The sequence below is a fragment of the Vigna umbellata genome, chromosome 5, assembly GCF_029865625.1.
Source record: "Vigna umbellata cultivar VRB3 chromosome 5, Vumbellata_1.0, whole genome shotgun sequence".
Lineage (NCBI taxonomy): Eukaryota > Viridiplantae > Streptophyta > Magnoliopsida > Fabales > Fabaceae > Vigna > Vigna umbellata.
The window spans coordinates 35,662,659-35,686,133 of NC_142169.1; the positions used below are offsets into that span (position 1 = coordinate 35,662,659).

General features: G+C 35.4%; 4 protein-coding genes across 4 annotated transcripts; 1 reads left to right on the forward strand and 3 right to left on the reverse strand.

The window, feature by feature from the left end:
• Nucleotides 1-120: 120 nt before the first annotated feature.
• ORP1D (OSBP(oxysterol binding protein)-related protein 1D) lies at nucleotides 121-7,595 on the reverse strand. The gene is made up of 8 exons (XM_047325131.2): nucleotides 6,161-7,595; nucleotides 5,004-5,360; nucleotides 4,286-4,373; nucleotides 3,482-3,948; nucleotides 2,086-2,241; nucleotides 1,438-1,746; nucleotides 728-1,072; nucleotides 121-485 (listed from the first exon to the last, which is right to left on the reverse strand). The coding sequence occupies exons 1-8, from the start codon at nucleotides 6,710-6,712 to the stop codon at nucleotides 300-302; spliced, it is 2,460 nt and encodes an 819-aa protein (XP_047181087.1). The 5' UTR covers nucleotides 6,713-7,595; the 3' UTR covers nucleotides 121-299.
• A 2,084-nt stretch (nucleotides 7,596-9,679) lies between these two features.
• LOC124847602 (T-complex protein 1 subunit epsilon) lies at nucleotides 9,680-14,021 on the forward strand. Its single transcript, XM_047325129.2, has 9 exons — nucleotides 9,680-9,993; nucleotides 10,071-10,389; nucleotides 10,494-10,842; nucleotides 11,177-11,309; nucleotides 11,425-11,477; nucleotides 11,669-11,771; nucleotides 12,944-13,110; nucleotides 13,357-13,470; nucleotides 13,574-14,021. Exons 1-9 carry the CDS (start codon nucleotides 9,795-9,797, stop codon nucleotides 13,742-13,744), a joined length of 1,608 nt encoding a protein of 535 aa, XP_047181085.1. The 5' UTR covers nucleotides 9,680-9,794; the 3' UTR covers nucleotides 13,745-14,021.
• Nucleotides 14,022-14,162: 141 nt separating this feature from the next.
• LOC124847600 (putative pectate lyase 5) lies at nucleotides 14,163-16,683 on the reverse strand. Its single transcript, XM_047325127.2, has 4 exons — nucleotides 16,571-16,683; nucleotides 15,082-15,819; nucleotides 14,866-15,004; nucleotides 14,163-14,790 (listed from the first exon to the last, which is right to left on the reverse strand). The coding sequence occupies exons 1-4, from the start codon at nucleotides 16,681-16,683 to the stop codon at nucleotides 14,563-14,565; spliced, it is 1,218 nt and encodes a 405-aa protein (XP_047181083.2). The 3' UTR covers nucleotides 14,163-14,562.
• A 3,918-nt stretch (nucleotides 16,684-20,601) lies between these two features.
• LOC124847618 (putative pectate lyase 5) lies at nucleotides 20,602-22,785 on the reverse strand. The gene is made up of 4 exons (XM_047325157.2): nucleotides 22,556-22,785; nucleotides 21,700-22,438; nucleotides 21,340-21,478; nucleotides 20,602-21,135 (listed from the first exon to the last, which is right to left on the reverse strand). The coding sequence occupies exons 2-4, from the start codon at nucleotides 21,969-21,971 to the stop codon at nucleotides 20,914-20,916; spliced, it is 633 nt and encodes a 210-aa protein (XP_047181113.2). The 5' UTR covers nucleotides 21,972-22,438; nucleotides 22,556-22,785; the 3' UTR covers nucleotides 20,602-20,913.
• Between the last annotated feature and the right edge of the window lie 690 nt (nucleotides 22,786-23,475).

Here is a 23,475-nt window from a genome sequence, read left to right on the forward strand (position 1 = left end):
TTGGATTAAATAATGATGCAAAAGATATATATTATGAGTACAGAGATTTTAATGAAAATATAGATAGCAATTTTGTAATGGAATCCCTGGTAGAATGAAATTGTCTGAAGGAGTGGACGATGATGAAAAAGATTTGTTACTGTGAAAACTCGGTGAGTTCCAAGTAAGCATATCAACATAAACTAGTTGATGAGAAGGCAGAAAAAGAATTAACACTTTTTCAGAGGATGTTTATATAACTTACAACCTACAAGCAAATTCACATTTAACAAAAGAAGAGATTTTTAAGGGCAATGTATTCAGAAGGATACAGTCTCTTCCGTGGAACATGAAGGTAAATCACAACTCTGTCCAAATATATCAGGGATTCCATCCCAATTATTTTTTTCTCTTGTTTCCCAATACCCACCAATATATCGGTAGCAACCATCCTCATCCTTCTTAAACCATCTCGGCTGCCATCCTCTTTCTTGCATCTTTCTTGCCTGAATTATCAATCAACCACTAGTTACAACAATTTTCAATAAACAAAATCTTGGTCTACAATAATTCTAACAAATTGCTACTACATATTATTTTTGAGGGGGAGACAATAATTACTGCAAGGCTGCTATGTAGGGACAGAAAATGGGCCAGACTGATCAGGAATGAAACTAGGATAAAACTAGTGTAGCCAATATACTCTAGATTCCATGGATCAAAAGTCAAGATTTTGTGGGTGATTTACCTGTCTCTGCAACTGTTCAAGTCTCAGTTTCTCTGCATTTGCCAACTCATATTCTCCATTTTCTAAATGTCTTTGATCTGGTCTCAACCTTGAGTCAGTTGGGGGCAACTTGTCTAATAAACCAGGTAATATTTCATTCAAGGAAATTGCAAAAGGAGAGAGGTTGTATCTTGTCTTGGATACAGAGCTGTCCCTTTCCCACAGTATCGCAGCTTCTGTCATCGGATCATAACCTTTTGGCTTAGTGGTTGGATCCCCTAGTACATAGTACATTGCTTCATCCCACTTCCCAATTAACATTGCTACCTTCTCTCCGGTTCTGTTGTCTTGAACAAATCCATGGACCTGTAATATATATACGACTAAAAATTATACAACTCAGAACACAAAATGCAGATCGGTACATCTAAACTACTCATCTGAATTGTCAAGTTTAAAAAACACAGAATAATTTGAAATCGTACTTTAGGATGATAACAGACATTGTAGTTTTATACTTTTTCTACTTAATTACAAAGTAGAAACAGAATTTTGATGGTTTATTTGTTTGAACAATAAAGTGAGGTAAAAGGGATAAAGAAAAATGTGTTTTTCAAATAAAAAGAAAAGTTAAACATAATATATTTGAAAAGAATAAAGTTTATAATTTATCTATCAAATCTAAACAAATAATTCCCGCAGTCCCAAAGTCAGAGCATTCATAATCCTACCTGATGTGGATTTCGGTCTATAATAGATTGCTCCTTGAATTTCAGTTTGCAAGAATAGTTGCCACTGCCCCTGATGTGCATGGTACCGTAGTGGTCACAATAAATTTTACCTAATATGATATTGTATATGGAAGTGGTGACCTTGCTCCACTGAAATGTTTCACCATCCTCAAATTGTAGAGTCAGGACACCCACAGGATCTAACTGGATTGAACGCCCCCAGAATTTTCCTTTCAAATTAGAATCTGCCCAAAACTTCCAACCCCTTCCCTCACAATGACAAGCAACAATCATTGGATGATGACTAACCTGGAGCAGCAACCATTAGATGAAAATTAGCAGAAACAAGATAGAGAAGAGACTTAAATGTACTTTTGGTTGCTGAGCTATCATAATTGTGCAATTTAAGTCCCCAAAATTTCAATTGCTCCAAGAGGGTCTCTGAAGTATCACAGATGCGCAATTGGCCAAAAGCACAACTAAACCTTAGACGCAATTGGCCAAAAGCACAACTAAACCTTAGACACAATTGGACAAGACTATCATGAAGTTTTCAGATTAAATGACAAAAAGGCAACATCAAAGAAAAGGGAAATTCGACAGTTCTTATAAACCTTGACTGAAAAGTTAAAGAGAAATTCCAGTTACCTTTTCAGAAAAAAACCTAAGTCCTTTATCTGGATAGTCCGCTTCGTAAGTCTCCCCAAGTAAAGGATTAAAAGGTTTACATTGTCGACCTTCAGTTGATGCATAGCTGGATACAGCAAAAGCTGCAATATTTAGAATTCTCATCAGATCATTCCCCTGCACAATGCAAAACATAATTTTTCAAATAATGCAAATCCAATAAACTAGAAATATATATAATATGCATTTAGTTCTGAAGCTGAAGATTCTGTTCATTTCCCAACTTTGTTCCACGATAGTCAGTTACCTTGGATAGTTGAATGATACTACGTTTCACATTAAACTAACGGAGGCAAAGCCCATATTGCTAATACAGAACTTGTGTGATATTTAGCAGTATCAAAACCTAAGAAGAGTAACTATCTACACAAGCCTCAAATATCAGCATAGAGCATGGTTTCAATTTCAAGTTAGCTATAAGATCCTCATTCAAGCCATATGTATCAAATTGCAGAAATTGTTTTTTCTTTTTTAAAAATGAAGTTCTTTTAGGCTCAGTAGCAGTTTCAATCAATGCACTCTCCAGGGATAATAATTTATTACCCAACACAATGCAATAAAAACTATACTTGGCTTCTTTCAAGCCTATACCAATAGCACTAGTGAAAAAAAAAAAACCTTTATAGTAACATTCAAAACAGCTAATAATATCATTAATTCAGTTAAATTTTATGTTCATAAACCCCGTCAAGCCAAATATCATAATTTGGAAGGCACTGGCACTGGCCAAGTAACTAAACCTCAGACCACTCCTGCCATTACCTATCCACAATAACCCAAAATTAACAAATTTACATCCTTAATTTACCCAAGAAATCCTAAACCAAACCAATTAACCCTAATGTTTTGGCTGGATTGCACTAAGAACAATTTTGAATCTATATCAAAAAACATTTACTTATCTTAAAAAAAAAAAAAACTCAATGCCTTAGGGGCAATGAAAAAAAATACAGAACAAAGAAGCATCGTTCACTATTGATCAAGCACAGACTATCAAAGCTACTGAAAATATTGAAGTCTTCATAACCAGCAATTTTCTTAAATTTAACCAAGCATACCATCTAACCTTGATCAAGTGCGGACTACCTTGATCAACAATTTTGAATCTATATTGACCAACATTTATTCATCTTCTAGAAACTCGAGTTTTATGGGCAGTAAAAGAATGCAGGACAAAAGGGAATTGTTCAGCCTTGATCAAGCGCAGACTATCAAGCTACTGAAATGTTGAAATCTTTATAAGCAGCAATTTTCTTAAATTTAACCAAGCATATTATCTACCTTGATAAAATGAACCTAGGAGATCATGCGTTTAAAACTGCTTTGTGACAAAAGTAAGCACAGCTGAGGACCTGACCTGCTTTCCCCATTCCAATGCTCTATCAACCAGGTATGAATACTCTAGGTCTTCAAAACACTTTTGCAATGACGATAGTGGTTCATTAAAATAAACAGGGAGACAAACTCCTGAAAGATCCTTCCCAATATTGTCTTTAATAATTGACCACAAGCCAACAGGCTTCTCTTTTTCTTTTGGCTCTGGTAAGTTATCTCTTCTTTTGACATATGGATACCTTACATCTTTGATCTCCTCAAACCCATGCACACCATCATAACAAATATAATCTCTATCATATATACTTCCATTGGTCATACCTTCCCTACTTCGATAGGATGCACTTCTTAGGGCATCAGAGTACAAAAACTCATTTGTGTCAAAATATGTTCTATCATCATCATCTGTTTCAACATCTGCTCCATCTTGACTTTCATTATCAGCCACTGAGTCAGTAGCACTACCCTCCGACATCACAGAATAAAAATCTGAGACATGAAAGAGACAAGGAGTAAGTGGACTGCAACTAACACGGAAACTTCATAACCAAAATAATCAGTTTGTTAAACAAGATACGGATACTTTATTAACATCCTAATGCTTCATTCATATGGAATTCAACTACCACAAATAATGTTAATGTTTTAGACCATCGATAGTTTTTCAAATGTCAGAATAGCGTAACTGTTTAAATATCCGGATATGAATTGAAATATAATATCAGAACAAAAAGACTAATCATAAATGGAATTCATATTGATTTCTAAGTACAAATTTGAATGGTAGTTCAAGGCAGAATACTTGACAGTGGATATTAATACTCACCACTAAACCTTCTATTTCCTTGTCCACAGTATGATTCCCGTTCCTTTGTTTCATCAACTACAGTAGTTTCCAACTCTATTTTCTCTGTCTGCATGAATTATTTTTATAGAAAAATCAAACTCAACTAGTAAGAATTTCACAATTTAATATGGCACTAACAGAAAACAGACGCAACATGAATTAAATAAATTCCATGACCAATTCCAAGAAACACCAGCAGTGTGCAAGTTGAAGAGACAAATTGCTTGAGAAAACAAGTCTTCCAGTTCGCATTACTATAAAAAGTAACACTACTTTTTCTCATGGTAAGCGGAAAACAGTGGCAGACCAAGGGGCAAGAAAAAATTGAGTAATCCAGGTGAGGTGTGACTACATCATTGACAAAACATTACACCGAATTACTAAGGGGGGTTCAAAGAATATATCCTAATCCTGCAAAATGCTTTATATGAATAAAAATGTCAATACTCCTCTTAAAATCACTGTGCACACTTTTAATTACCTAAAGAAAGGTAAGCCATGTAAATGTAAACACCCAATGCTTCCATCGTTAGGTTATTAATTCCGACAATCATATTTAAAATCTTAAGCCTGAGCTAGAAAAACTTAAAACTGCTTCATTGTCAATGCCGTGCAATCATTTTAGTATTCATAACCACTTATAATAAAACTGCAGCTTATTAGCTAGAGGATGTGATTCAAAAGCATAGACAGATACCTCCAGTTGTTTTAAGGTGTCCAGCAGCATAACATGTTTCTGCTGAAGATACTTCAACTTGCTTTGGATATAAGATACTTCGGAAAGCATAATAGACTCGCAGTCATTAATGATTGCTTCACTTATGCCTTCCTGTGACAATCGTGATCGCAGCTTCTCTGTGGAAACCACAATATCTTCTGAAGTTGCAAGATCACTACTTGTTAGAGTTCTGGGAAAAAGATCTTTTGCTGACTGCAATGCCTCAATCCACATGGCTCTGTCTTCTCGGGATACACACCGCAAGTGGAGAGTTTTTGTCCCAGAAAATATGGAAAGCCGCTTTTCGTCAGACTTGCTGGAACGAACTGAAGAAACCTGTGAACAAGACATTTATATTCAGACTTTAGCATTCGCACAAAAAGACAAGCAAGGAAAGCTTATATGAGTAATTAGACATCAAAAACTATGCATCAAAGAGTCATTTTTGTCCATGATCAAAGTGCAAGGTATAATCAAAACATCGTAATACTACTTCTACAGATATCAATTCAGTAGCAGCTAGTTAAAGACATTGTAATTGCACGACCCAGGCACATTTAACCAGTAGTCAATTACTCAATTTAACACAATGTCAGCGAAGTGCCGAAAAAGTAAGGATTCATGGATCAATATTACGAATTCAACACTACTCGATTTTGGTCAAAAAATAAAACACACCAGAATACATGTTTTCAAAATATTTCAGAGTAGATGCATGTATACATGGAAATGCCAAAAAAAAAAAAAACGTGTAAGCGTCAGTTACAGATGACTCTCACATATTTATGAGCAAATTTGACCAAACAGCATACACAAACTCATAAAACTTCGAACACATACAGAACTAAAGCAGTGATCTAACTTGATAAAGTCCAAACAAAGGGGCTCGTTAAAATACAATTTCAAACAATAAAAAAATTGCATGATACAGATACACAAAACAGCAGGAAAATCATAAAGTTAAAAAAGGCACTTCAATATTTTATTGCAAGAAGAGATTGGGAACAAAAAAAAAAATGAGAAAAAGAGTGCATTAATGATGCAGCTTAGCTACGCTTATTGTAAGTGTATCAAAACATAATACACACACAAACATATAAACTTTGTCGGCATCTGATAATATCATAAGAACAAACCTTCAAATGTATCTCACCGAACGGTTTGCATTGCTTCCCGTTGTTACTGTTCCCTCCCCCTGCCCCTCCAGAAGGTGCTCGATTCAGATTCCAATTCGCCTTCTTCACGTACTTCGATGACTCTTCTCCGATCACCCTCACGCTCCTATCCCTCGCCGGACTCATCAAGATCTTGTCCGGTCCGTGAATCTTGTAATAAGAAAGCACACCATCTTCCAGCACGAACCACCTCGATCTCCACCCCTTCCCGTAGTTCACCCACTTGTACAGGATCCCAGCGACACTCCCGGCGACGCCGCCTCCATTCCCGCCTCCGAAAGCCTTCGAATCGCGCGGCTCCTCCTCCTCCTCGAGATCCGCAGCGGCGGATGCCTTGACGGAATCCGAACCTACGGAGGAATCCAGCGTGGAGAAGCTCGATTTGGACGCATAGTTCACCGTCCTGACAGCCGCATCGAGCCCTAGCTGACACTGACTCGGCGATTTCGCCACCACAGGGTTCGCCCTGTCCCGATCGATCGAAACCGGCGCAATGCAGCACAGAGGATTCATCTTCTCCCTCAATCAAACCAATCAACACCCCAAAAACGCACAACCACAACAACAACACATGATCGGGAAAGAGAGAGAGAAAAGTAAAACTCACTCACACTCGCAATCGCAATCGCAGCACGCTTCGCTAACGATTTAGATTCTGACAGAGATCGAAACGCGGAGAAGGCGATCGGAGAGTGAAGATGCTTAAAGGCTGAGTTTGTTACGATTGTTTGGTTATAGTTTTAGTTTAAAGAGAGTGTAGTGTAGAGTACAGTGTGTGTGATGAGTTGATATAGATAGAAAAGGAGTGAGTGAGGTACAGTTGTTGCTGTTGGGGTTGTGGCAGGCTATAAAGAGCTGAACCACTGCTCACACACATCCATTTAAGGCACTGCTCAGTCACTAGTACATGCCACCATCCCCATTCACAGCCACCCCTTAAGCTAACCTCTCTCATAAATGCATGCTAAAACCAAATGAAATTCAATTTTGCCACAAATCAAGAAGCTCAGAAGAGACAGCTAACGTGCGCACTTGTGCGCAGAGGAGGTCAGTGGGGGAGGCCGTGTCCGTTGGGTGAGGGGAAAACGCCTTTTTTTTCTTTGGGCCAGGCCCATGGCCATGATGAGAAGGAGGAAACGTGAAATGACGTTTTTGCACTTGCATGTCGCTCAGCGACAGCGATGGCAACGAGGGTGTCCGGGTAAGATCCCTTCCCCGAAAGCGATTGTTGAACCACGGGTTCCATATATTGGTCAATTTCTAAGTGCAACTTTTGGTCATCCTCATGCTATTATGCTACGATGCTCTATACTGTTACAGTCTTAGTTAGTAGGACAGTGTTTGGCTTTGCTCAATGGGCAATATCCACCTTCTTTTACCTTCTGCTTCTTCTTCTCCTTTTCTTCTCTTTTAGCGTTGACCCAACAACCAAGATCCAATAAATTAATCACTTTCTTTTCACGTCCAAACATGGTCTCTTTAATTTCATTCATCTATTCCATTTTTTTAGGGACATAATGTATTTCAACCTTCCCGATTTTTATCATCAACCTTAAACTAATACTTCCACAACGTTTCATTAAAGGAATCGAATGATTTACGATCTGTTTATGCTGCATTATAAAATTAAAATATGTCATACATCTATGTTCTCCTTGGTAAACTAAGACTAAAGAGAACAAAATAAAGACAAAAATATGTTGTTTTCTTTCTCCTCCATTAAATGTTGTCTTTGAAAAATTAAAAAATACATACATATATATATATATATATATATATATATTCGTCTTTTTCTTCTAGAACATTCTCAGTGGTTCTTTATCTTTAAAGTGATCAAGTGGCTGTTCCGAAATATTTCTACTGTTAATGAGTTAGTACATTCGATTCAATTAACAAACTATGTTACGTTCGACGTACTTGAAAGATGAAAAAAAATTGACTCATTGTTGAATGAAACTTAAAAGGTTATTTTAGCATTCTAAATAAAATTTAAATGTGCTCTTATCAAATCTACTTTTTTTTCTAAGTTTAATAATATACACTTATTTTTAGAATAAATGTGTGGACATTTTGTAATTTCAATTCATGAAATTATTTATTTATGAGGAAGTCATTTATGTTTTTTTTTAAAGAATTATGTTTCTTAAACCAATTTGTTTTGTTTTGTAATTATAGGTGGTAGAAAGAATACTCAAACTCTTTAAGGATATATATATATTAAAACAAATGAAGGAGTAATTTATATACACATAATTAAACATGATTTATATATTAGATTGTTATTAAAAAAAATTATTGTGAAATATTTTAACTCGTCAGTAAATTTTTGTTTCCTTAAAACTCCTTAATAAAAAAATATATACATAAATAATTTTTGAAGTAGTAACTTCACTGCATACTTCAACCAAACGTTAACCACATTGCACCATGTTCGTTTTTAAAGTTTTTATCGTATTTAAAAAATAAAATATTATTATTGTCATTTATTTATTTATAAACTTGTTTTCTCTTAAACTAACAAAAAAATTACGTTCAAAATAAATTCAGACTAAATTATTAATAAATTTAGTTTTTATTAAATAAAAAATTGAACGTATTGTTTATATTTGCTATCCAGTTAAATTTTATGTTACTCATTTTAAAATTCAAACAAGATTGAATAGGTAACAATTTTAGTTCCATTGAATAAAACAGAACCAAAGAGAACAAAATAAGACATAATGTTTTGCTTACATTAAACACTATTTTTAAAGTATACAAAAAAAATAGTAATTAGTCTAACAAATGAATATAAAATAGCGTTGTTCTGTGAAGGGTGCTGATACTTTTGACACTTAATTTTTCTCTTACCTCAAGTTCAACTAACACTTTTCATAAATTATTATTTTATTATAATATTTTATTTTTATTTATTTTTATTAGGTCAATATAATATTTTATTATGAAAAATAATAGTTGGTGTGGAAGTATATTTTTCCTTGTTTAAACACTATCGTAACCGCCCCGTGATGCCTAAATCTTCCTTGTTTTTGAATTAAAAATAATTAAAATAAAATTTGAAAATATAAGTTTTTTAATATTTTTTTATTTCCGATGGTTAGTTTTATTTATTTATATTTACCCTAATCTACTAATGCTTTTGTATTTAATTGTATTAATTATTTTTTTAACATTGAAATACATGAAATAAAAGAAAAAAAAACTTTTAATAAGTAAAAGTGAAAATGTTTGTAGTTTTGAATAATAATATTTTTTAATTTATAGTTTTCAATGAATTTAACTCTTAAAAATAATACATCAGAGAGTCGAGTTAAAAACAACACGCAAACCCAACATTTATGAAGCATAATGGATAAATTGACAAATGGGCCTGGACTTCACTGCCCAGCCCAGTCCAGCTTACAGAAAATCTAAGCGGAAGGCCTTTGTACGAATCGGGTTGTGATTCGGTAATTGAAATATCAGAAAAAGGTGGGAAGGAAGTAGCATAATAGAAGGTTCGGGTTAGGGCTTAAGAGTGTTTTTGCTCTTTCTTCTTCTTCGTCTTTGCGATTGTTGTTCTGTGCAAGAGAGAAGAAGAGATCGATCGATCGAAATGGCGTTGGCTTTCGACGAGTTCGGAAGGCCGTTCATAATCCTGAAGGAACAGGAGCAGAAGAGCAGACTCCGAGGTTTGGATGCTCAGAAATCGAACATCTCCGCCGGCAAAGCCGTCGCGCGGATCCTCCGCACCTCCCTCGGTCCCAAAGGCATGGACAAGATGCTCCAGAGCCCCGACGGAGACGTCACCATCAGTAAGTTCTGCAAACTTCCTCGCAAGTGCCACCAAAACGTGCGCCATTTCCCTCACTAACTCTTTTTTGTCTTGCAGCCAACGACGGCGCCACCATCCTCGAGCAGATGGACGTGGACAACCAAATCGCGAAGCTCATGGTGGAGCTTTCGAGGAGCCAGGACTACGAAATTGGCGATGGCACCACCGGCGTCGTCGTCTTGGCCGGCGCGCTTCTCGAGAAGGCGGAGCGCCTCCTGGAGCGGGGAATTCACCCAATCAGGATCGCCGAGGGTTACGAAACGGCGTCTAGAATCTCGGTTGAGCATCTTGAGCGCGTTGCCAACAAGTTCGAGTTCGGGGAGTCCAATTTGGAGTCTCTCATTCAAACCTGCATGACCACACTCTCCTCTAAGATGTAACTGAAATGTTTTACTCTAATTGGTTATTGATTCCTCTGTCTTTACTTGCATTGCTTACGTTCTCATTGTAATGGATTTGTTGTTTGTTTTAATGTTGTAGTGTTAATCGGTGCAAGCGTAGCTTGGCTGAGATCGCTGTTAAGGCTGTACTTGCTGTTGCCGATCTGGAGAGAAAGGATGTTAATTTGGATCTGATTAAGGTGGAAGGGAAAGTTGGGGGTAAATTGGAGGACACTGAGTTGATCTATGGCATAGTTGTTGATAAGGATATGAGCCATCCTCAAATGCCTAAGCAAATCGAGGATGCTAAAATTGCTATCTTGACCTGCCCCTTCGAGCCTCCCAAGCCAAAGACTAAGCATAAGGTTGATATTGATACAGTGGAGAAGTTCCAGACGTTGAGGTTGCAGGAACAGAAATATTTTGATGACATGGTTCAAAAATGCAAGGTGGGATTTCTCTCATTCTTTTTTAACCTTCTAATTGAAATGCCATGTTTCCTTGGTTTAACCTGGTGGGGTTAGGGGAATGGATCCTCTCAGATGGGTAAACACTTAAGAAGGTCATGTGTGTTTATATCCACTGTTCATTTTATTAAACTATCATTTTGTACTAAAAACATGTTTTGTATTTATAAACTATTTTGAAGGGTTAGGATCTAATCTAGTGAAAATGTGACTGGAGAGAATGCATTCCATGTGCAAGTCTTTGGGATTTAAACTCGAATTAGCCTTGTTGAAATGAGATTGCGTTCCATATTGAAACTGACATATTGGTTTGCAGGATGTGGGTGCAACCCTTGTAATTTGCCAATGGGGTTTTGACGATGAAGCAAATCATCTCTTAATGCACAGGAACTTGCCAGCTGTCAGATGGGTTGGTGGTGTAGAGTTGGAATTGATAGCTATAGCAACTGGTATGTTTTAATTTAATCTATGTATGCCGGGGAAGTTTTTATCTTATGGCTTTGTAGATATTCTCCTGTTCTTATTTGCTTTTTGACCTAAGTAATGTTCTATTTGGGAATATAGGTGGAAGAATTGTTCCTAGGTTCCAGGAGTTATCAACAGAAAAGTTGGGAAAGGTAGAATCTTGCACTTTACTTCTTTTGAGGGGTTTGCAAGATCTGCAATTTTTTTTCCAGTTTTTAACATTTTGAAACTACATGCAATGGTGGCAGTTAGTAATTTAGAACATCTAGCTGTGGTAACTACATGCAATGCTTGTCCATTTGACAACACACTGAGCTACATTAATTTGTTTAATTTTTTTAAGGCTGGCATGGTTCGTGAAAAGTCTTTTGGTACGACAAAAGACCGAATGCTGTACATTGAACACTGTGCAAACTCAAGGGCTGTAACAATATTCATCCGTGGAGGTAAAGCCATACTGTTTTGATTCCTTCATTTTTCTGGTTTTCTTTGAACTTTATATAATTAGCCTTTGGTAGAAAGTTAATTTTCTAACTGTAGCGTGTTCAGTATTGTATTTATTTCTTTATTGTTCTTGGGAGTGAGTTTGAACTTTTAGACTATGTTTATATTGATGGAGGGAGATGGATGGAGTGGATTAAAATGGAATGAAGTGGTATGAAATATAAATGTATATATTAGAATAAAATACCCATTCCATTGGTTAGACACGTTAATGAGAGACTGTAACATAATTTTCATTACTTTATTTGGACACCGAACAAACATAATCAATAATTATTTTTATTACCATATTTCTTATTTTGAAATACTAAAATATTATTTTTAATCTTCATTCGTTATATTTATCTGTCTACTTTTCATTACGTTTCCTTTTTAACATGTCACTTTTAAATAGTTCTCTTATTTATTTGTTTCCTTTGTGACTGGTTTGCTATATTGATAAAATGCTGAGCTTGATATATTTTATATAAAATAAATTGGGCCCTTAATAACAACAACCCCACAGCAGTGTAAATGTCCCTCTCTTATACTCAAGAACAATAGCGGTATAAGTGACAATGTTCCATCAGAATTTCATCAAACGCTCAACTAACGTTTTTCAGACATGCCAAAATTTGTGTAAAAGTGTACAATTGTTTGCTAAAGTGGTTGGGATGTGAACCATGTGACATAATGCAATAGAGGGGCAAGGAGGAAGGGTATGTGTTGTTAGAACGGAGGTGACTGACCAAGTTTGAGAATAGATGTGGAGTTGCTACAGATGGTATGGGTGATTACTCTTGTTCAATGTCAATACAATAGTATAATTAAAATAAGAAATCAAATTGGGGCTCCATCCCTTCTATACCCTCCTATTTGAGGGGTAAGAATCCGTTGCTTACATTTCTCATCCCTTCATTTTCAATCTCAATAACGAATCTTGAGTCTGTTACATTCCATACTCTCCATTTCCCCTTTCATCAATCCAAAACTTAGCCTTGAATATTACCTCTATTTGTCTTTCCAACTATTAAGTCATGAAATTTCTCTGGAGCTTTCTAAAGTAGACATTTGAAGAATGATAATTGTCTATTCAAGCTTGTCAAAGTGAAATCATTTATCTTCGTCTGAGTAGGTAACAAAATGATCATAGAGGAGACAAAGCGCAGTCTTCATGATGCCTTGTGCGTGGCTAGGAATCTTATCCGCAACAATTCTATTGTATATGGTGGTGGTTCTGCTGAGATTTCGTGCTCTATAGCTGTCGAGGCTGCTGCTGATAGATACCCTGGAGTTGAACAGGTATGGATTTCATTAAACAAATTTTGGGTTTACTTTTTGTTATTTGCCAGAATAAGTAGTTTTTATATTTCCAGTGAATCGAATTATCAGACCTGTTTAAAGAAGCTATTAGAAATAATTTTGTTATCACTGATCGTGTGTAGCGGGGGATGCTGAGTTGTTGTCAATGCATCATAAATGATGTTATTGCTTAAACAAATTTTTTGGTCTTCCCCAATAATGATGGAGTGTTTTCTTTCCATGCAGTATGCTATTAGAGCATTTGGGGATGCCTTGGAAGCCATCCCAATGGCCCTCGCTGAAAATAGTGGCCTCCAACCAATTGAAACATTATCCGCTGTTAAGTCTCAGCAAATAAAGGTAATGGATTGAAGATGATTGTTTTTGACTATGTTAAACATCTGTACCTGGTATTGATATAATTTTATGTGTACTGTGGCGCTGACCTTGATTCTGCCTTCAGGATAATAACCCTCACTTTGGCATTGATTGTAATGATGTTGGCACTAATGACATGCGTGAGCAAAATGTCTTCGAAACTTTGATCGGAAAGCAGCAACAGATCTTACTCGCTACTCAAGTTGTCAAGATGATATTGAAAATTGATGATGTCATTTCCCCATCTGAGTACTGATATTTTAAACTCAGTCACGTTCTACATCAAGATTCTGAAGCTTGCTTATAGTATTTTTGTTTAATCGGTCTGATTGTAGTCACAGTCCGTATGTTTACTTGAAATGTAAGATTTTGGCCCAGTTTGTATCGGAGTTGGGCGGTTGTTTTTGTTTCTTAATGCAATTATCTTTTTATTTTTAAAACATTATGGATTAGTTGTTTTTGTTTAGACATTTTAACCTTTGTTTGTAGGCCGAGTGAAATTTTGTTATCTCAGTCTTATTTTGGGCCCTAAATGATTGGTTCTGAGTGAATGTAGTCTGGGCGAAAGTGTTAGAGCATTAAAGTCCTAGATTTTATTGTGGTAGTGCAATATTATTTGAGGAAGAAGTTCTTGACAAAATTAATTGGGACTCGAACGACCGTAAGAAGTTTGAAACTGATAAATATATCGCATCTTGGTTTAACTGTTTGCAATCCAATATTTGTTCATTCTTTGGCCATTGAGTTGGCAGTGTGGATTTGATATGCATTCTTGTAGCTAACGAGTGCAGGGGCTTCAGTCGTTAATGCCATGCCTGGAGGAATTTAATTCTGTTAGCGTAGTTGTGTCAACAGTAGCGTACTAAAAGCATAAGAAGCATGCAAACGGGAATCAGTCTATTGCAGATTCATTAACATAGATAGCAATTTATCTCTAATACTCTATCATGTTATATTACTTCATCCATGGCACGGTTTCCATCTTACATTGCCCCTTCATAGGAATGAATGTAACATCTTACAACACTCACTGGAAAAATGGAAATTGTTGCATATTTTGAATTAGTTGGTTTGCTAGTGTCCGCACAGGTGGCCATTTTTGCATCTAAGTGCACCAGCCCCTGCCGTCATTGAAGGCACAAGTAGAGGTGGTCTTGCTGCCATGCTTGACGCTCTATCATATCTAGCTGTTGCTCCAGCCCCTGACGGTGTGAAGAAGGCGCCATTCAACATTAGATCTCCTTCAGACCTCCAATTCCATTTCTTCCACTCTCCTTCTGATGATTTAAAATGTTTGGTCACCTGAAACCACCCAACGTCTTTTTCAATTTATTAAAATTACCATCGTGGAAGAACTTCACAAAATGCAACTCTCACCTCTTTATGGTCTTCATCATTTGGAGCAAGAAATCTATTGCCTTGGCTGAAAATAGTTGGGGATGAACTCCCACCTATTGCGTAATGCTGCCAATGTATGTAATCATTGTTCACCACATGAAAGTATCCAAACCTGCATCTGCAAATATACCAGTTGAAAATAATATTACACAAAATATACACAGGGCTTACATATATAGTATTACTCAAACTTACCTAGGCATTCTTCCTCCTAGCCCTTCTCCAAAATGGTTGAAGGCTATGGTGACTTGCATATTCTTGTCATCTTTATAGGAATCACTGTGGCCCAAGAGCATGACCTTGTTATGGTGTGTCATGTAATTGTTGGAAATGGTGATGGCCGTTGAACCATGAACAACATCAATCAGGCCATCAAAACAGTTTGACAAGGAGCAATGGTCCACCCAAACATGACTCCCACCAGAGATTGTGATCCCATCACCGTCCGATCTTGCACTCCAAGTGCGATGGTTAGGAAAATCACTCACATATCCACTCCCACCTCGTTTGCAATGATGAATGTGTATGCCATGGATTATGATATTCCTCTTGTTGTGCACTTTAATGCAAGGCCCTCCAGCAATGTGGATAGTTGCTCCTCTTCCGTCAATGGTTTTGTAAGAATTAACAAGGAGATCCATGTGTAGCTTGATCACCATGTCACGCTTGAAAATGATCCACAAAGGCTCTTCTTGGATAACACCATGTCTCAATGTACCTGGTTTAGGGTTCATAGGGTTATCACTGGGGTCAGTCACCACGTATAGTTTCCCATCTCTTCCACCAATGGCATTCTTGCCGAACCCAATACCACAATTAGCTAAACGCTTGCGATTCCTTTCCCAGTTGGGGTCGCACCTCCAACAATCATCAATGGGGTTCCCCGTACCACAAGAAAGGTACCCCAACTTTCTCCTTGAGCCATTAATGCTCCTACAGTAAAAACCCATGCTCCTTCTTCAGTCTCATGCTTAAACACCAAACAACATGCATGCACATCTATAATTAACCTTTAAGAAAATAGCAATGGTATCATGACACACTTTTATATTTAGTTGACACAAAACATAAGGATAAAATAATCATAAACGTGTAAATTTTTTTATTTTCTTCAAAAAAAGTAAAAAGTACAAAAAGGATAATATCAAATGAATGTAAAAAATTTAAGTGTCAAAAAGAATCATTTTTTACAAGAGAAACCTTAACATCAATGACACTAAAAAACCCTAAATTCTCCTATGCTAACGGAGTCTCATGCTTCATCACAAACTATTCTTAAGGAAGTGCATGACGAAAAATACATACAATTGGAGAGAGAAATGTTTCAAATACAGATATACTCCAGCAATAATATAACCAGCACAAAGTCTTCACATTGCCTAATTCATAGAATAAAACCAAACTTCAGAAAGATGTTTAAATACATAAAATTTGAATTTAGAATTGAAGATGGTAGAACCCATGAACCACAAATTTAACTAAAAAAGTAAATTCAAGATTTTAATTTATAATAACATAGGATGCATGGTTGTTATTTTTAACAATATAATGTCAAAGTTTAAAACGAGGATCATAATCTCCAAATGTCTGTGCTTTCTGGTAATAATGAACTTGGTAATGCAAATGTGTGTTGATCTTTTTCAAGACTGTAACATATTGCAAACAAAGTATGGTGGTAACATACTTTTCCACTTCCTGGACCACTAATTCAGGATCTTGAACAGGAGAAGTATACACATAAACCACAGATGGGACAAGAAGCAAAAGGTGGAATGTAAAGGTGAATGAAAATGCCATAATGTCTTGAACTTCCTATGGAGGGAAGAAGAACAGGAGGAACATTAATAAAGTGAGAATTTGTACAGTTGTGAGTTCCTATATAAAAGTGATGGAAAAGTTGAGTTTATATATTAGTACAAAGAAGGATAATGAATTTCTGATTAAACTATAAAAGCTTTTGTTTAATTTCTGGGATTTATAGATTATTCATTCCAAGGTCAATTTACACACTGTTATAGAGTCTATAGAACATTATTCCAATTAAGAAATTATAGTAATGATAAAAAAAGAAAAAAAAATTCCCTTACACGGAAATTTTAGACATGAAATATGTGTCTGTATTAGCAGCTAAGAGGTACCCTTTGGAGTTGACAGCATCAAAATGTGACAGTTTGTTTGTCTATCATCCATCAATTATGCTGCATGTATATATAGTATTGGTCCTTGAAAATGAGGTACAATTTTGTCTTTTAATTGATCATTGATCTATTTCACATTTTCACTCTCTCGTTTTATTTTGATGAATAATAATAATATTGGTACAAGAAAAGTTAGATGTTGCTTTTGTGTAAGATTCCTCTGCTGAACCATTTTACTATTTGGATGTGCCCTTCTTTCTCAACGAAACGTCCCTATATAAAATCAAATACTTTTATTTTATGTGTACAAGAATTCATAGGATATACCAATGCAAAATCCTCGGATTCTGATCAAGGTGTTACATGATTCATATAGTTTTTTTTTTTCACAGACCACATTTTTACATCAAATCGATATCATAAATAATCTCTCTTTCTAAATATTTTTATACACTTCTATACTCGAAAATTGCAGGAATATTCGTATTTGCAGCATCTAAAATTAGTAAAAGAGTATGATATTGTTTTAATACAATTTTTAATAAATGATATATTAACTTTACTCTTTAATTTGTAAAAAAAGAAAATCTTTTAAACTGATGCAGTGCTAAGAGAGGATTGATTAATTTAATAAAAGATAAGTAATTAACAAAAACTTTTTTTTTTAATTTTTTTGGGGTGATTAAACTGCCGTCTGATTTGTTTGTTTGTCCCAAGAAATTAAAATTAAAGATGTCTCAAAACATAGTTTTAAGGAAACATTATTCTCTTAACTTGCTTATGAAAAGTTGTTATATGAAGAGAAAGTATAAATATTTGTCGAAGGTTTAAACTTGTTCTTTAAAAACCACGAAAAGCCGGGGTAATAGACTTAAGAGATTCTCTATTTCTAGCATCCGGCAGATATAAAAAAAAAAAAAACTTTAATTATTTAAATAGTTTGTCCATACATTCACTTTTATATTTATTACAATTAATTTGATATTCAAATTTAAAACACTAGTTGCAGAATAACGTAAAAAATACTACAATTATGATATCTGATTTTCAAAAATTTAAATTTAAATATTATTACATAAAGGCCAATAATTTAATTATTAAAATGGTGATTTTATATAGATGAGGAATAACGTGCAATATTTGCTATAATTTAAAATGTCAATATTTTGAAGTTGATATAAATGAAATATAAAAGGAAAGAGTAAGTAATGATAGTGTGTAGGTTATTTTCTGTGCACAGCCAAGCAATGAAAGTCCTGATTTGTTCATGTGAGCAAATTATTGTTGTTATTGTTAGAGGTTGATTGTGGGCTCCTCGTAGGGATAGGTTTATAATAATTTTGGGCCTACATGTGGGTTGTGGAAGGTGGAAAGGCCCCAAAAAAAGCAAGTACTTATGGGATTGGGGCCCAAAAAAAGTGATGCTAATAGGAAGTAGCATAATCATCTTGTGAGTAGATATCAAAATGCAAACAATCAAGATATCCATTATACATTAACAATCAAGGCATATTCATTTCATAAAACATTGTAAGAAATTTTTGTATTTCTAAAAGAAAATAAAAAGTGAAAGATAGTGTTCCTAAAAAGTTGGACACCCTTGTTCGTTTTGAAATGTACAGATTTTGTTTTTAGAAAATGTTTTAGAGAATAAAAGAAGAAAAAAAAGTATTTAAAACTATTGGGTGAAATAAAAACAAATAGTATTATAGTTTATTTTTAAAATATCATTATTTTTTCTCATCCTAACATTAGAACCATTTGCTTAACTCCTTCCTTTGTACCTAAAGTGCTTTTTGTCTTGTTTCTTTCATTAATGTACTTGATCCTTTATTAGTTTGAAAAAATCTTTATTTCATAATTCAAAAATAGAGTATAAAGTATTTCTAGTAGATGTTTTTCTTTTCATTATTGTAGTGGGTACTTGCTAAATATTACTTTAAAGTGTATTTAACATGTTAATTTTTATAATGTCACGTCAACATTTCTATTATTTTTTTATGATAGAATGATCATATATTATTAGCATAATTAATTTAAAAGTAAATTTTTTTTATTCTGATGTTGTTCAACAGGGTGACATTCAACGGTCTGGAGCTGAAATGCTCCTAGACCCTCACTACAAAGTTTGCACTCAGAATGCAAAAATTTCTAACACTGTAAATTGGTGAACTAGGGATCTATTCCAATGAACAAATTAATATTCAAAACTTATGGTTAAAAACAGATGTAGGTGTCAAAATAATATCCATTTGTTCAAATTGCCAAATTCTCAATCCCTCAACTCAACACCAGACAATCTTTAATCAAATTCATATAAAGAATCAATATCATCTTTAACCCAAAATACTAAGATATCGAAAATTAACTTACATTTTGTTTTTCAACAGTTTTTACACTAATTTCTCACTTTGATTACAGAGAAACATAATAGAGGATGAAAGGAGTACTAGAAAAAATCTCTACAACTCCCAACTTCAATCCTCCTGTTTGTCATATCTAATGTTGAAACTCAGCACTTAAAAGAGAGTGTAATTATTATATAAATGAATTAACAATACTCATCACGAAGAGTTCAACTATATATGTGAAAGCAAAATACGAAGGGAGTTGCTAAAATTGAATACAAATGTGTAGTTTTTACCTAGATGTCAAACCAAATAATGTACAAAGCAGATTCTGAAAATAACTGTTTGGCGGTGACATTTATAACACCACCAGTATCTTGTCGGAGTCACATACTAAACTTCAACTCTTGTCACTTTGTATGTCATAATTTGGTGCCATAAAAATTATTTCTTGCGTTTCAAACTGATTGCCTTGCATGTCAGAGAAAACTCCATCTATCGGTCTAAGCAACAGACACTGTGTGTCTCATTCATCAATGCACACACACAAGTCATTAAAGATGCTTGTCCCATCTTTCAACTACGTGCTTCCAATTACCAATGACGATTCATAAATCTCTTTTCTTTCCACATCAGGGTTATCCTCCATGTAGTATTTCATATTTTAAAATGTGGAATTTAAGCATATCTTGATCTTATGAAAATTGGAAATAAGATTTGTATTCACTTATATGTTTTAAACTCGTCTTATTTTTAGTTCTTCTGTTGGGAATCCAAGTGTGAGTCCAAATCCCACAGTTGATAGAAATGAGAAAGTAAAACACTATATAAAGGTGAAAGACCCATTAACCCATTTTCTTAAGGTTTTGAGTAGAAAGTGGTGTCAATCCCTTATATGTTTGGACTCATATCTCATTGGTATTGTGTCTCCCGGTGAACTCCCTACTTGATATTCCCAACAGTGGTATTAGAACCTGAGAATCCAAGTGTTAAGGTTTTGAGTAAAGAGTGGTGTCAATCCCTTATATGGTTGGACTCATATCTCATTGGATTTGTGTTTACCCGGTGAATCCCCTCCTTGATAGACCCAACACATTCATCCATTAAAAGTTGTTTTGAAGATTCTTGTTGAATAACTAAAAGTAAAAAGTTTTCTTAAGTATATCAGTATATGAAGACTTGTTAAAGGTACACTAAGATGTATATGTACACAGTATGGACACAGCATGTAGGCATTTCAATGAGCTACTACTTGTCTTCATTCTGGTTTTTCATTGAAAATTCAATTACATCAACTCTACAGCTTGTGTGGTCTATCAACCTCATCAGCCGACTTAGGTAACGTGGGAACCAGAAAGTGGATCTTTTGTATTGTGAGCACAAGCTAAGGTTGTCGTTACAAAAAAGAAAAATGTCTAAGGAGTTACATATACAGAAAGTTGAACCACTAGGCATGCATTATTGTTTGCCTTTTATTACTGTGTAATATAATATAGTAGTATGATGTAATAATATTGGGTTGTGTTGGTGAATGGTTGAACTCAGCAACGTGAACCCTTTCTACATCTAAGTGATCCAGCTGTTGCTGTTAAAGAACTGACGAGTGAAGATGGTTTTGCTGCCAAACTGGAAGCTCTTGCATAGCTTGAAGATGCACCTGCTCCTGATGCAGTGAAAAACGCACCGTTTAGCATCAAATCTCCCGTTGACCTCCAATTCCAACTCTTCCATTGGCTCTGTGCTGCATTCTCCCTCTTTGTCACCTGAAATCACTTTCAATTTTTAATTCTTAACTACCACCAACTGTAATAATAATAACAACATCTATCTACCTAAATTCTAAAACCAATTATGACCAATCCACAAATTGGATGTGACACTAGTAATTTAGATGTTACTTCATAAAGTACGCTGCAGTTAAACCTTAAAAGCCAACAGAGGAAAATCTTAAGTCTTCTGCAACTTACCTCTTTGAAGGTATGGTCATTAGAAGCAAAAAATCTATTCCCTTGGCTATTGATTGTTGGGGCAGAACTCCCTCCTATGGCATACATTTTCCATTGGGTGTAATCATTGTTCACCACATGGAAGTATCCATACCTACATCTGCAGATGTAAAACTGTGTTAAGATGGTTCAAGACATGTTAAAAAGTGTGAAAAAGTGAACTTTAAACCTAATTCAATCTTATAAAATCGATTTATAAATGTTTGCACCTATATAAATTTTGACTTATGTGAAATCTTTAACACACAAACAAGGTTTAGCTATACACAATTAGATACCCTTTATAAAGAATTAGGTGATCCAAATAAAGATCTTTCTCACCTTGGCATTCTCTGTACTAGCCCTTCTCCAAAATGGTTAAAGGCAATGGTGACTTGCATGTTCTTGTCCCTAGTGAAAGTATCACTGTGGCCCAAAAGCATGACCTTGTTGTGGTGGGTAAAGAAATTGTTGGATATGGTAATGGCAGTGGATCCATGGATGGCATCAATCAGTCCATCACGGCAATTGGAGAGAGAACAGTGATCCACCCAAACATGGCTCCCACCAAAGATAGGAGATGCCATCACCATCTGAGAGAGTCCTCCACCCATAGTGTGTAGGGGAATCTCTCACATAGGCATTCCCTCCTTGCTTGCAGTCATGGATGTTAATCCCATGAATGATAATGTTGCTCACATACTGTATAGTAATGCAAGGGCCACCGGCAATGTGCACACTTACCCCTCTACCATCTATGGTCTTGAAAGAGTTCATCATAAGCTCTTGCTTCAGCTTGATCACCATGTCACGCTGGAAAATGATCCACAGTGGTTCCTCTTGGATCACACCATATCTCAGTGTTCCTGGCTTGGGATTCACAGCGTGATCACCAGGGTCAGTCACCACATATATTTTACCATCCCTCCCTCCAATTGCATGCTTACCAAACCCAATGGAACACTCTGCTAAATTCTTCCGATTCTTTTCCCAATTGGCATCACACCTCCAACAATCATCAATGGGGTTCCCCGTCCCACAAGAGAGAAATGCTAAGTTCCTCCTTGAGGCATTAATGCTCCTGACACAAAAAATAACATATAAGTTTTGGTTAATTACCCTTATAATGCTGAAACATGCAAGTACATGTAAGCAGTCTTAAAAAGATGTTGATGATGAGAAAAGCTTTGTTTCCTACTTTTGTACATCTTCCACCACTAGTTCAGGATCTTGAAGTGGGGAAGAACAAATGCAGGAAGGTACAAGCAGCAGAAAGAGTAACATAAATGACAGCAGAATTAGAATTTCCATAACTGCTTGATCTGCAATCAGAATCAAAAACTCTACAGGAGTACTAGTACCGAGAAGCAAGGAAGATAAAGGAATAGTGTGCTTGTGAGTAGATGTAAGGACATTTTACACTATATATAGGGAACAAACTGGAAAACCGTGCCTCATATCTATAAAAAAAAAGTATTTGGTACATAAGATCCGAGATTCCCATGACTTAAGGTAATCAATAATCATCCTTAATACAATACTTTATCAGTATTCTGCTAACTGTTTAAGTAAGCTCCCAAATTCTCTGTAATCCTTTTTTCCAAACTCTGGCTACTTTTCGTATCCCCTGGACCACCTCTTTGTTGTTTAATGTTAAGTAAAAAATACTCAATTTCTCATGGTGCATTAGAGCTATGTCTTACAAGGTATTAAGTGTTTTAGAACGTTGTTTCAAAGTTTAATCACCAATTAACTGTGCGCCGACACATACATTTGTGTAGACGAAATCTTTGTCGGTTATTTGCTTCATATGCAGTAAGCTACTTCAGTATTTACAGCATGCATACCCCACTTCAGTGACCTTCTCTACCGATCACTTTCATCTGCAACCTGAAGTCACTATGGCCGTTGAAGTAGGTTTCTGCTCTCTACACATTGCATATATTAACATATATTAACGAAGGCTCACTGTTTGAAATCTACGTATTTTTCTGTTGAATTTACTTCCTCCTTCAATTAAACTCTTGCATGTACCATTTATATAATTTTCTATGTTTGTTTTCTTATAATTCATATATCTCTCATTGATATTGTTTGTGGTATATCTTATCTTGTTGA